Below are 15,182 nucleotides of genomic sequence, written 5' to 3' on the forward strand. Positions count from 1 at the left end.
TGTTTGGTATCCACATGTAAAGATTTCTTTATCTATAACATTGGATGTTTGGTACCTACATGTAAAGATTTCTTTATCTATAACATCAGATGTTTGGTACCCACATGTAAAGATTTCTTTATCTATAACATTGGATGTTTGGTACCCACATGTAAAGATTTCTTTATCTGTAACATTGGATGTTTGGTACCCACATGTAAAGATTTCTTTATCTATAACATCAGATGTTTGGTACCTACATGTAAAGATTTCTTTATCTATAACATCAGATGTTTGGTTCCCACATGTAAAGATTTCTTTATCTATAACATTGGATGTTTGGTACCCACATGTAAAGATTTCTTTATCTGTAACATCAGATGTTTGGTACTCACATGTAAAGATTTCTTTATCTATAACATTGGATGTTTGGTACCCACATGTAAAGATTTCTTTATCTATAACATCAGATGTTTGGTACTCACATGTAAAGATTTCTTTATCTATAACATCAGATGTTTGGTACCTACATGTAAAGATTTCTTTATCTATAACATTGGATGTTTGGTACCTACATGTAAAGATTTCTTTATCTGTAACATTGGATGTTTGGTACCCACATGTAAAGATTTCTTTATCTTTAACATAAGATGTTTGGTACCCACATGTTAAGATTTCTTTATCTATAACATTGGATGTTTGGTACCTACATGTAAAGATTTCTTTATCTATAACATTGGATGTTTGGTACCCACATGTAAAGATTTCTTTATCTGTAACATCAGATGTTTGGTACCCACATGTAAAAATTTCTTTATCTTTAACATAAGATGTTTGGTACCCACATGTAAAGATTTCTTTATCTATAACATCAGATGTTTGGTACCCACATGTAAAGATTTCTTTATCTATAACATCAGATGTTTGGTACTCACATGTAAAGATTTCTTTATCTGTAACATCAGATGTTTGGTACCCACATGTAAAGATTTCTTTATCTGTAACATCAGATGTTTGGTACCCACATGTAAAGATTTCTTTATCTATAACATCAGATGTTTGGTACCCACATGTAAAGATTTCTTTATCTGTAACATCAGATGTTTGGTACCCACATGTAAAGATTTCTTTATCTATAACATTGGATGTTTGGTACCCACATGTAAAGATTTCTTTATCTATAACATTGGATGTTTGGTACCCACATGTAAAGATTTCTTTATCTGTAACATCAGATGTTTGGTACCCACATGTAAAGATTTCTTTATCTATAACATTGGATGTTTGGTACCCACATGTAAAGATTTCTTTATCTTTAACATTGATGTTTGGTACCCACATGTAAAGATTTCTTTATCTATAACATTGGATGTTTGGTACCCACATGTAAAGATTTCTTTATCTATAACATTGGATGTTTGGTACCCACATGTAAAGATTTCTTTATCTATAACATTGGATGTTTGGTACCCACATGTAAAGATTTCTTTATCTGTAACATTGGATGTTTGGTACCCACATGTAAAGATTTCTTTATCTATAACATTGGATGTTTGGTACCCACATGTAAAGATTTCTTTATCTATAACATTGGATGTTTGGTACCCACATGTAAAGATTTCTTTATCTATAACATTGGATGTTTGGTACCCACATGTAAAGATTTCTTTATCTGTAACATTGGATGTTTGGTACCAACATGTAAAGACTTCTTTATCTGTAACATAAGATGTTTGGTACCCACATGTAAAGATTTCTTTATCTATAACATTGGATGTTTGGTACTCGCATAAAAAGATTTCTTTATCGTTAACATCAGATGTTTGGTACTCACATGTAAAAATTTCTTTATCTATAACATTGGATGTTGGGTACCCACATGTAAAGATTTCTTTATCTGTAGTTTCCCAATAGTAATGTATAGTTACTTTTATTCATATAGGATTAAATTTCACTATAATCACTATGTTATTTCTGCAGACTTTAAAACTCAAGAATAAAATGGAAAGAAATGTTCTCCCGTGAAATTAGTTAACTATACTCTATTAAATGTTTTTAGCTAAGAGATGATTCTGTTATAGGTGTCAAGATCCCTAAAGGATACATGTCTTTTGTATGCGAGGTAAAATGTATGTAAAAATGTTTGTGTTATTTACCTTATTCATTACAATTCCTCAAGATACTTTTTGTAAAATAAATGAAACATTAATGAAACTTATCAAATGTTTATTATTATTGTACTAAATAAAAATTTGATAGTTTATGGCAGAATTTATATGCACAAGAAGTGAGCCAGTTCAGACGGCCTTGACCTTTACGTACAGTGTCTGTGGTACAGAGAGAACTTACATACAAAATGACCCTACGAGCCTAAATTGCTCACTTGTTATACATATGTACAGTAAAACGCAGTTATAACAATCTTCTTAGGACCAACTATACCTCTTCATTATAAGCATAGTATGTTATACCCATGTTACAAACATCATGTAAGGACCCGGACAAGGAACGGGAAATACAGTGTAAACCAACGTATTTTTGCAATGATTTAATTTCGTGTGTTCATGGCGACTTAATTTTACACAATTCTTATTCTAATTCCACTTTAACAAGTGGTTTCTTGCATCTATGTTTGATACATTTTTGCGGAAATGAATTTTTGTAATTTCTGATTGTCCGCGTCATAAACAAAATTTAATCACATGTGAAAATAAGTCTATTTACATTATAACACAAATTTGCTGCATACGGTATTTGTTATAACCGTGTTTTACTGAACATACTGTGATTCTGCAAAAACTGCTTTAGTGCCTTTCTTCTAAGCCAAACTTCGGTAGAAAATCAGAAATCTCTGGTCCTTTTTAATACTTATTCTTGTGAATCAGAAAATAAGCAAACACCTGCTGTAATGATTCAATGTAAAAAAAAATTATAATAAAGCCAGTATTATTTTCTGATCTAATCTAATTTAATAAAACTTTAAACACCTTATTAATTTGAAGAGAATTTTTAACAGCAAACTGAAGAGACCTGAGCCTCCACATGCAGTAATTTTTTTTTCTATGGTCCAACCTTGTCTAATCTGCAAACCTTTAGTTAAAAAAAGGCCTAATTTAGACACTTTAATACCGTTTATTCAATTCTGGCCTCAGTTAGTACTATTGACACTACATGATTCATCTTCTCGTTAGAATTCAAAAAATAGACACTAGATATACCGGTAACTTTCTATCCATTTTTGACACCGAGCAGCATTTTGGCCGAAGTTTGGAAGTCTGCCATTGTAAAGTTTACATGTCCCACTTTTGATATTCTCTCAGTCCTGGTGAAGCTCACTTCCCACTTTTAACAAAGTCTGTGATTTTGGAATTTTTTGTAGCTGTTTTGCTCTTTTTAGGATTGGGTTTTGGGGTCGTCTGTTCTGATTTTCTCTTTTGTCCTTTTTCTACAACAGTAAGAAACGTCAAATGAGAAATTACATTTTTGAGGTTCATTTCACTATATCTCTGAGACAGAGAAGTTATGATTCAATAGCCAGTTAAAAGGAAACAAATTGCCTATTGCTCTGTAGTTGCATATCACCTAGTGGTCTGAGGTAGCTATTTCACAAACTTTATATACAAATGGCTACTCATCATAATTATTCTGTATTAACAAAGCATATTACTGAGTTATCTGCCCTTCCAGATAGGTATTGATTCTGATGTCGTGTGTTTGTGAGGGTAACATTGTACTTTTAGGAGAAAATGACGTAAATTGCACTCACAAAATAATGACATCACAATGGATACCTATCAGCAAGGGAGTTAACTCTGTAATATGCAATGATGGAATGGTTCATATAAGCGGTTCACATTAGACTAATTTATCCAGATACTTATGAAGGGTTTTATTTGTAAGTTGGGGGCCATTGTTGCCAAGTCGTTAAGATGTCCCTCCACATCGGCATAGGTCTTGAGTTTGAATCCCATGTGGAATGGGCAATTGTCAGGTACTAATTGACTGAAGTTCTGTGGTAATTCTATAAGTACTCTGGATTTCCTCCCCCTCCTGAACCTGACACGTCCTTAAATTACTCTGGCTGTCATAGGATGAACCAGAATATACCATTCAGTACCTGTTTCAGAAGTTGCATCTCTTATTATTTTGGCAAACATTAGTAAGTTAATTTGTATTTTATTGACTTTACCTGAAGACTTGTCCCCCTTATCTGGCCTGTTCTTATACGCTGTTGCCATACGCTGTATGTTGATTGGCCTGATCTTGTCGTGGTCCACAATCGGACGTGGGTAGTCCTTTCCAATGACGCACCCAGCCTTTTCCTGTACCTTCACTGGAGCTGTCCAGGGCTCATAGATATACTGGGTTGGCATGTTCTTCAGGACAGGTATATACTTCCTGGAAACATTGGAATTCAACTTATTACTTTGAAAATAGGAATGTATGTTATACATAAATAATCTGTCCCACAATGAGTTCGAGACAATTGGACAGGATGGCATAAGACTTTAGCAAATCAGCCATAATAACACTATGGCATAATGAGCCTAACAGTCATCTGTCTATTGATTAAATAATACAGTAGTAATATACAGCAGGGAATAACTCTGGACAAAATACAATTGACCAAATGGGCTGAAAGTGTTCACATTTTCTTTAACTCATAATTCATATATCCGGTATCGTATGCTAAGAAATTTCACTAGAAGATGCAAGTTTCTGATAGACCTGACCACTAGTACTGTAATCTTGAAAGTACCTTATTTTCATTTAGGTGAACAATCTCGTAACTGCTAACTAGCTATTGACAAGAAGTTATTTAAAGATTTTTGCCTTATTGACTCCTGTGACCTTCAAAGAAATGTCAAAATAATTTACATTAACAAACTTGGCAGACCTTAATCCAATATCGGTAGTCTGAGCCGTTTGGTTATTGAAAAGAAGACATAATTTAAGCTTACGCAAATAAAGCTAATTAAATTAAGCATTCAAAGTTTAAACTTACATTATTATTATTTAGAGATGAATTTATTTTTATGATTTGAACTTGTTTTGCTTTGTTAAAAGTAATACTGCAGGTATATACATGTATATAGATGATATTATACTAGTATGTGTATTATTTAATTTAAGTTTGGTGAAAAAATTTCAGACCTCAAATATATAGATTTCACAAAATCTGTATTCCTGATGAGAATATGCAGCACATGGAAAATAACCTCCTTACCTGATGTAGTTGCCATCTTTATCTGTCTTTTTGCCGAATGCAATTGGACTGTAGACTCTGAAGTACTGATAGAAGAAGCTAGAGGCAGACAGCCACATCCAGTTAGCAGCATTGAGACTCCAATCAGCATCTAGGAGGTATTCCTCAAACACCTACACAAACAAAGACTTATTGTACACTCTCAATCACTGTAGCCTTATTGCATATTATCTGCTCTTGAGGCTAGTCAGGGTGGTACATCATAAGTTTGTGTGAGAAAATGACCTGTGAGTTATTGTCTCTGAACTAGACATTGTAGACACAGGCGGCCAACTTTCAATGAAAATTATACACATCTTTACTGTACGATGATTATTTGCCATCATGGAAATCCCTCCAGGAGTAAAGGGGAAGTAACTGTTTAATTGTTTTGGTACAAAGGGCCATAACTCTGAAGGAATACAGGAGGGGTTTGAGAACATCACCTATACTCTTACCTATAATAGTAATTCTTCATATTTTTGCTGTTTCTTATTCATATCCCATTTCCATCTCACCTTTAAAAGTTTATTATGATAACTTGCTGAACATGTGACCTAATTGTACTATATTTTAAGTCTTTTATAACATGGAGGACATGTTCCTACCTTTTTGCCCTCCTCCCAGCTGATATACAGATCGCCCCTGGTGAGGAAGCAGGCGGTCGCATGCCTGGCCAGATGATGAATCCACCCCTCCTGTCTCAGCTGGGTCATGATGGCATCAATAAAAGGATATCCTGTTCTTCCCTGTAAAAAAAGAGCATCATTGCTTGTAGGGGCTTTAACTCAGCATTCACCCTAAAAGATGGTCTTCTGGTGTAGTAATTAAGGCATTTGTCTTTCACCCAGAAGGTCAAGTTTTGATTCACAAAACGGATGGGAAAGGGTCAGAGGTCACCTGCCCAATTATATGCGGGTTACATGGTTCTCTGTGGACTCCAGTTTTATTCCACTCAAGACCAGGGTAACCCTCGTATACTTATATCCAGGTCATGGATTGTATAAGGTATACTTGATTGATGAGTGACTGATAAAACGTTTTTGAGTAGGGTGGAAACAAAGATATTTGTTTTGCATGGCCTAATCACCTGTTTCCATGCATTTAAGAGCTCAGCATTAGTATCCCAGGGAATCTGTATACAGATAGGGTTGTCTACCATCTGGTCAAAATTTGGAGTGACCGATCCAACTGTATAGAAGAATTCCCGCCACAGCAGCTGACCATCAAGGGACACTGGTGGTGCTGTGTGTTTCTGAAAAAAAAACAATGGCTGTATAAAATAATGGTATTTCTCATGCTTTTCTTCAAAAAATATGCGATGATGACATGGTAATATATGCTTTGTTTTCAAAAAAGAAAGTACAAGAACTATATATAAGAAGACCGTTTCACCTCTACTCATCAGAGGATGCCAGGAACCATATACATGTAGGTAACCTGTTCTAGAACTACTGAACATGAGTTCTGAAACAGACTATCTTTTGTGGATACTAAATTTCTAGATTTCTATTTTAAAACAAGTTCGCAGAGAACATTTAACTTTTGCGAATTTGATAATTAAATGTAAATTTTGTGGAGATATACATTCGCGAATTTACTGTGATCCTGAAATTTGCGAAAGTAAATCGCATGTGAAAGAAAGTTGGTTTACAGTAAATACTGACCTTGTTTTGTTTGTAGATATCAACAAGTCTGTAGTACATGGTCCTTGGAGAGAGACAGCCAAACTTGAGGTATGGACTGAGGACAGTTGTACTAGGATGTAGGGAGTTCGGTTCTGTCTTTGGTTTCTCAAAATTACAGACCCAATTCTGTGGAGTAATGGAATATATGTAGTCTTCTGACATTGATATATAGACCCATTTATTTTTGCAACATACAAATTTTCATGTATTTTTGCAAGAGACCTCAAAAAAAAGTTCAAAGACTTGCAAAGAATTGTTTTCAAAATGTAATTGCAAAATGTGAATAGTTAAAGTATCACAAATTTAATGTACCAGTATTTGCCAACATGTTGATATTGACGGAGACGAGAAATATACTAGACATGATGAAACAGGTTTATACTTACTGTTTTCTTCATCATTCTGTCCAGCCTGTCCAGTGCCTCGGTCTCTCCACCAGAGAAAAGACATGGACCACAATCCTTGGCATTTTTACCCAGACCCTCTAGGGTTGGAATCCCATATTTCTTGTCATGGTTCTCAGAAATTGATGTTGCACATTCTGTTGTGAATCAAAGTTAAAAAGTTAAATTCTCAGTACAAGGATTATTATTACCCAGTGACTTTTTTGGTGCATTTGGTGTTGAATAAAGGCCTCTTCCTCTTAAGAAATTTTGCTGCATTTTCAAAATTAACCCAATTACATGTGAACATTTTCCCAAATAAAGAAAACTATCTCTGTTTCTAGGACCCTGGTTATATGCCTAACAGTGCCGTATACCGTTATATCCAATGAAGTGATCTAACCATTTTTTTTTTGTTGTGCTTGGATACCAGTACTTGTATTTCTCACAGTGCTGTATACCAGTATGTCCAGTGAAGTGATGTAGCCATTTTTATTTTGTTGTGCTTACATTTGGCTACGAGTAATTGATAACATTACTCTGTCTGACCCCTTTATTAAGCACAGGAATTAACCCAAAAACAGATTATGGAATGCTCACAAGAGCAGATAACTCTGTACAGGCTATTACTTACTAGAAGGTTGTGGTACAGGTTTTGGTGGGGAACCCAGCATGGACACAACTGTCTGAAGTCTCTTGTAAGTCAGAGGTGCAGAGCCACCATTCTTCTCTATAATTCTATCACAGCACAATTAAGAAAAGTTAACATTTTTTCAATGTAAACAGGTGAAATCAGTAAAACTAGGAAATTAAGATATTTTAAATGTAAATGCTAATCAGTAAACGAATAAATTAAGACTCATTCACTACAGTAATTGACAGTACATTACCCGGTATAAGCTAATATTTGTGTATTTTTTAATTGGCAAACTTTTAAAATACAAAATAATATTATTCTTAGCTCAATTTTCCCAGCTGTGCAACCACCTCTGATATATTGTGGAAAAGCATGTATGTAGACCGGTCAGGAATCCAACCAAAAACATAATGAACTTGTCACAATCGGTATTGGCTTTATAACTTAATCCTTATGATTATTTTACAAGCTTCAATCCAACCAAAGTATTAACATTATTGGCAGGTGGTTAGTTAAACATGTTAAATGTAACTTCTACTCAGGAACATTAACTATAAGTTTTACCTTTTAGTGTCGTACAAAGTATGGGACACACATTTGATGACTTCCACTCCACATTCTTTGGCAATGTCATCAACAGCAGCATCTCGTTGTTTGGCGTACGGTTCTGTGTCCACTTCGTAAGTAAGAGTGGTAATGTTCCACTTCTTAAACAGATCAGGGAGCACTTCTTCTGGTGTCCCTTTGATGACAAACAATCTGAAATTAAAATACAAAAAACATGTACTTTTTCTCTCTCAAAATATATCAATTTTATATATCTTCTTTTATCACCTAACTGGCCTTTTCAGCCATGTCATTAATATAATTACACATGTACACATGTGAAATAATTGCACAGTTATATATAAAATGATATCATATTAATCGAAATTATACGATTGCACATGATTGTCAAAACACATAATCACAACATCCAATTAACAAGCTTCAGCCTATGTAATGGTCAATTCTTTCCCCCTGCTGAACCCCAAGGAAAAAACAGACTATTAAATCAATTGTTTTTTTATGTTTATTGACTTTGTTTATTTTTACCGAGAGTTAATTTTCCTCAGATTGGCGTCCAGGTCCTGCAGACTCTGAAGAAGAAATCTCCACCTATTGATGCCAACATTGCCATTCTTTTGGAACCAAGGATCAAGGATGAAGATTGGTTTTAAGTCAGCTGCATTTTCACATGCCGCAACTAACGAGGGGTTGTCATGAATACGGAGACCTTTCCTAAACCAGTGTATAGACTTCTTTGCCATTTTATTTTCCCTGAAACACAATTGTACATGTATATATAAAAAAATACAAAAGAGCAGATTCTAAAGGTCATCGTCAATACTAAAATTATACATTATTGTATATTTTGAAAATAAGATGTTATTGATACATTAAAGATGCTCCACCGCTGACAAATGGCATTTTTTCACTATTAAAAACAGGAGCAGACGTTTAAGTATTTTTCTTCAATTACAAAAGTTACTTTCTTCACACCATTACCACCATTGAAAAGTTTGAGCTTCTAATTTTACTTCAAGTTAAAAATATAAAAAAATAATTAATTGCATCCCGAAAAAAAATCTGTGGTACTATATCCTATATTGAATGAACTACTGAATGCGCATGTACCAAAGGCAAAATAAATTATTTTATATTATTTTTTGTGTTAATTAGACTATAATATACACGATTAAACACCAATTGTTGTTCAAATGGTGAATATCATTTATGCTCTGTCGGCGGTGGAGCATCTATAATTTAATTAGATCGCATTAAAGGGACAATTCAGTCTAAGAGTACATTAAAACTTGCACATATTTCGGAAGCTAACCAGTTCTAATGGGAATTAGATTAGTTGGTTTTACTGTGATATATGTCAGAAAAGCCCACTGTAGTCAAATGTATGTGAGATGTTCAATTGCCATCACACATAGCCTTGTATGCCGAACCCTGACCCTTGCCTGTGTAGTAAAGAATTCTTTTGTCTAGAACTACTCAAATCGCTCTTACAGTTGTGTTAATATTATTACATACATGTTCTTGTCTAAAAATAATTTCATCAACTCCTCAGTGGTTATGCATTGCATTTGTTTAACGTGCGCGACTTTGACTCGGGGAAGGGTACAGCGTACATGTTGTACCTGCTTAATCGTATATTGATCAACGATTTGGAATGTCAATGGTATTAATCAAAATACTTAACAATGTTGTGAAATTTGTCACTATTTCTTGTCATATGTTTCATAAGGAATGTAGAACAATACATTTATGTCATATTTTGCTTCGTGGTTATGTAACGAATTAGCCTCACTGAATTTGATCGCATTAAGTATGATGTACCTCGTATATTTGCTAACATAATGATTATACTAGTACTACTATATATAATTTTCATAATTTTTTTATTTATTCAAGTTTCAATGTACAAATGATAATGAATTGTATACAAGTTAATGTCAATTTGCATTTGAAATTTAAAATTACAACCTGCACATTAGCAATTCAATTGAAACTTAGATATTTATATGATAAAATAATTTGATAATTTCAATTGCCAATAATTAATATATATAATGTGTGCATGTAGTATTTTTTAAATGAAATTGTATAATTTATACATTTATAGATATACTCTATAATACTGATCAGTATGTACATTTTGGTACATTGTATTCAAATATAATACTATAATATTGGAGTACAATGTACAAAAATGTACATATTGATCAATATTATAGAGTATAACTTGAAATTGACCAATTTTATAATTTGTAATTACTTGGTATATATAAAGATACAATGTACAAAAATGTATCTATTGATTATATACAGAGTATACAAATGTAACTTGAGATCTATTTCATGCTCAAAATAAAGGTAAACATTAATTTTACCCCAACAAGACATATATATAAACATGTACATGAATACATGTATGTTCAATATATTTCAGTCATGCATCATATGTCGATCAGTTTGACATTTAATACGAACTGGTCGAGAATGATATAAAATGAATTGATAAAGTTATAGTGCATTTCACCTTCTGAAGGTTTCGGACTGATTTCAAGCCAAGGCAAATAGGATTTATATAGTCTAGAAATAGTCATGGGAAAATCATCATTTAGAATATAACATGCATATGTATTTGTAAGATTAGTATACATGCTGTATGGATGCTTCATTCTGTTAATGCGTGTATGCAAACCGACGTGTTGTTGTCGCTGGACTGCTGCTGGATCGTGAGAAATGAAATTCGCCTGACATATTCGATATTTTGTGTGCATAATATAAAACTGTCGTATTTTTTCAAAGCTATAGTTTGATGAATAGAGAAAACATCGAGTTAAGCTTTAAAGGCCTTACCTCTAGTTCATCCACACACAAAACGCCGTCCAGTGCGCGATCAGCTGATTATGTAACTGTTTCGAAACATGGCGCGGTTTTCCATTCGGAATACTGCTCTATCGGGATGTCTCTTGATTCGGGATACAACGAGGATTCGAAACAAAAGGGGTTCGATGCTCATCGAGGGAACATGCAATTTTAAATTTTTTTTTTTTTTTTTTTTTTTTTTTTGCTATTTTAATAAATAAAGACTTTCAAACATTATTTCATGCAAAATGGAAATTTGACGGATATCAATGCTATTCTGAATTATATAAATAGAAGAGTAAAGTTGTTTCAAGTTAAAAGGTTTATTTTGATGATTCGACATGATCTTCAATATGATGAAGTAGGTCGATTACTTGGTAGATGTAGATGTAGATGATGTATTCTGTACTTTCGACTTAATACTCAAACCCCTTCTTTCTGGTTCTATATAGAGAGGGACATCTGTCGGTACATATCGGTAAAACAATCACTACATGATGATGTGCCACAAATGGGCGAACATTTGACATGCTAGCGTATTTTTTCTTCGGGTAAACTATTTAAACCATCAGGTATGATGAGATAAGATATTCAAAACAACGGACACGCATGAATGATGCCTTACAAACATAAATCAAAACACAAAATTTATGCACTGAATTTTTTATACCATATGGAAACATACAATAAAATGTACCTGCAGAAACCTCTCTATAATTACTAATGACACTGTACAAATGTTAAATAAAATTCTAGACCACAACTTGGCTTCATGGTCTGACCTTTTGTATTAATTTCACTGCACTTGGCCCAGTTTCATCAACATTCCTTAAATTTAGGGAAACCCTTAACTTAAAATTTTCTATAGTAAAGCATTACAGAATTTAAGAGGCTCCTTAACTTAAGATCATTTTCCTTATCGCCTGAAATGCTTTTCTACAGGGAAATTTAAGTAAGCAAGGACGTATATATACACTTATAAATACTTGAATTATTTTTTTAAGTTAAGGAATGTTGACGAAACTGGGCCTTGTAGCTGTAAATATAATGAGGTTTTTTCAGCCCTTATTTGTACTTAAAAAATTAAGACATATGCATTGTACGTATTGTAATTCTCTAAATGTTGGTATTTTATGGTGGCGAATAAAATATTGAAAGCTCGTCTTGAGTACGAAATTACGACACATATAACTTTAGCAATGATATCACCATTTTTAATTTCATCGGCAAACAAAAAAACTTGTTTGCGAACTGCGAATGCTTATATTTTTTTAGACTATTTGATAAAATAACATACGTTTTAATGAAAGACTCCATTGGTTTATCAGGGGATTCTTTATCCAAATCAACACAAATCGTCAATGTATCTATTGGGATGTCACGATTACTTCGGAGTTTCGCGTCATTCTCGTTTTTTAAGTGATATGGAAAAACTAAAGAATTAACAATACAGAAAGCCAGATTTAGTAAGGAAACAAATAAAAAAAAATTGCAACGTATACAGTGCAAACTTTCTTTATTGTATATACATCCATGTATTACTATTTTTGATTATAAATATTAGTTACATTTAGATTCTCAATTGAGGCGTAAACCTTCACACGAATAAATACAAATGACATCCTAAAGCAAATATACGACTAGTCAGAAGTTCCCATGACCTGTTATTCGTTTGATTTATGATTTCAACTTTCTTCATTTGACAGTAATATCTGACATGTACAAAGACATTTGCTTTACCTCTTGAAACAGATACATTTTCTGTATACTCTATCAATAGGATAAGCATAAGCTGTATCTTTGGACCAACTCCGTTACATTCGCCTCCGTTGAAAATTTCTTGTAACGTAAAAAGTTGAATCGGTCAACGTCAAATCTCAAATCCACACAGATTTTGACCGCAAACATTCTAGAGTATGATAAAATATTTTCTTAATTATTATTTAAAGATGCCCTACCGCTAACGAATGGTATTTTTCTCTAAAAAATAGGAGTAGACAAATTAATATTTTTATTCAGTTACAAAAATTACTTACTTTACGCCATTGCCATCATTGAACAGTTTGAGTTTATTTACTTCAAGATGTATTAGATATAATCATTTCCATCTACCAAAAGCAAAATAAATTGTTTTATATGCATTTTGTGTCAATTAGACCCATATCTACAGGATAAATTTCTGCTATTGTTCAAATAATGGATATTGTTTATGCTCTGTCGGTCGTGGAGTGTCTTAAATTGCTTCCTCTTTCCTCTAGATCGTCGAAAACGTGACTCAAAATACAATGTCAGATCACAGGCTTATGATTGTAGAGGTTTCTGCTCCAGCTTAGCCCTCAGCATAACGGGAGTGGGACGACTGGTTCGCCCGTTGTCAGTGTATAATGTAACCGGGTTGGGTGTGTTGCTTGGTGCCTTCGGCGGAATGCTTCATTGATATAGCACTATAAAAAGGGCAACAGTCCATTTTACAAGAAGACACAATACGAATACTCGCACACATACACGGAAGGCCGCCCTAACATGACACTGGCTGTTATTGGAAGTTAATTAATCAAACAAACAAACAAACAAACAAAATGATTCTAGAGTTATACAGACACCTCTATATATATATAACAGAGTATTACATTATATAGGCTGATGCCTGTATAACTATAGAACCACAAGCCTGTAGTCAGATCTATTTGGAAGGGACTGAACTGTTTTAGTCACGGCCAAATAACTACATGTCTTATCCACAGTTGATTGGTTGTTGCAGTAATTATCTGACTCTTTTACGTGTATCTTTCCAAAGTGCGTTGACCTTACACTATATTTAAAGCAATTTTTAAAAGAAATTAATGTGCGTTATCTTCAAGGCGGGAGTAACAATGCTCAGCGGCCTACATCTGGGTCTGGTTGTTCAAAGGATGATTAACTCAAATCACTTGATTAGTGAAGTTTTTTCATTTTTCATTTGCTGCAAAACCTGTCTTTATATCTTCTCTGATATAATTATGTAAGTAGGTACTGAATAGAGTTTCGAAGAATCTTGTAAAATTGTGTAAAGGTAGTATTACCAGATTTTATTTTATCTTGATTTCGTTAAACTGTGCAAATTACCCTTTGAACAACTGGGCCCAGAACATTATTCACGTAATTATTGAATAAAATGAAAATCATTAGCTAAAACATATAAAATAAATTAAAAACTTGTGTGAAATATTCTTATGAATGACTGTTACTAGAAGAAAAACCCCTGTTCAAGGACTATATTGTGTTTGTTTATTGAGTGCTTTAAATATAAATATTGATAATACTCTCACCTGCTTGACACATATAGCATTGACATATATATTTAATAAATATTGACCTCCCTCACGTTCTAACATTTAATATACAATGTAAGATTTTGTCTGTTTTATCTTTTATGACAATATTTGTATTGACTTGGCGACTATTTCCAATGGGCGTATCTGGGTCAAACTTCTACCCTAATCATAACATTTGTAGATTTGAAATATAGAAATCTGATATTGCAATGTGTGCTGATTTAGGTAAGACTTATGTTTTCATTTCAGAATATCTTATTGTAAGTACAATTTAATGGGAATTAGGCAACAGGCAATGTCCATATTAGTCCTCTCCCGGTAACTATATAAATAAAAGTACATGTACAATGCATAAAATCCACAACTAGAAAATATAACTTGTATAGTATATCACTGATATAACAGGAGTTGAACATAAATCATAAAACTATTATCAGACAAGTGTTTCTTAAAAAAATGATAATACATTAATAAATCTTTACAATATCTTAACGAATAAATATCAAAAGTGCT

At 33.2% G+C, this 15,182-nt stretch overlaps 1 protein-coding gene across 1 annotated transcript; it reads right to left on the minus strand.

Moving 5' to 3' along the window:
• Positions 1-2,941: 2,941 nt before the first annotated feature.
• Positions 2,942-12,147, minus strand: LOC138329516 (cryptochrome-1-like). Its single transcript, XM_069276553.1, has 11 exons — positions 11,347-12,147; positions 9,028-9,252; positions 8,497-8,691; positions 7,930-8,033; positions 7,299-7,453; positions 6,892-7,038; positions 6,315-6,479; positions 5,833-5,973; positions 5,207-5,358; positions 4,169-4,377; positions 2,942-3,424 (listed from the first exon to the last, which is right to left on the minus strand). Exons 2-11 carry the CDS (start codon positions 9,240-9,242, stop codon positions 3,312-3,314), a joined length of 1,596 nt encoding a protein of 531 aa, XP_069132654.1. The 5' UTR covers positions 9,243-9,252; positions 11,347-12,147; the 3' UTR covers positions 2,942-3,311.
• Between the last annotated feature and the right edge of the window lie 3,035 nt (positions 12,148-15,182).

The sequence above is a fragment of the Argopecten irradians genome, chromosome 8 (assembly GCF_041381155.1).
Source record: "Argopecten irradians isolate NY chromosome 8, Ai_NY, whole genome shotgun sequence".
NCBI classification, from domain to species: domain Eukaryota; kingdom Metazoa; phylum Mollusca; class Bivalvia; order Pectinida; family Pectinidae; genus Argopecten; species Argopecten irradians.

Coding starts and splice junctions, on each gene's coding strand:
- LOC138329516 (XM_069276553.1), bottom strand. CDS start 9,242: ATGGCAAAGAAGTCTATACACTGGTTTAGGAAAGGTCTCCGTATTCAT. Junction 8,692..9,027: donor CTGAGGAAAATTAACTCTCG/GTAAAAATAAAC, acceptor TTTTAATTTCAG/ATTGTTTGTCATCAAAGGGA. Junction 4,378..5,206: donor AAAGATGGCAACTACATCAG/GTAAGGAGGTTA, acceptor CAATGTTTCCAG/GAAGTATATACCTGTCCTGA.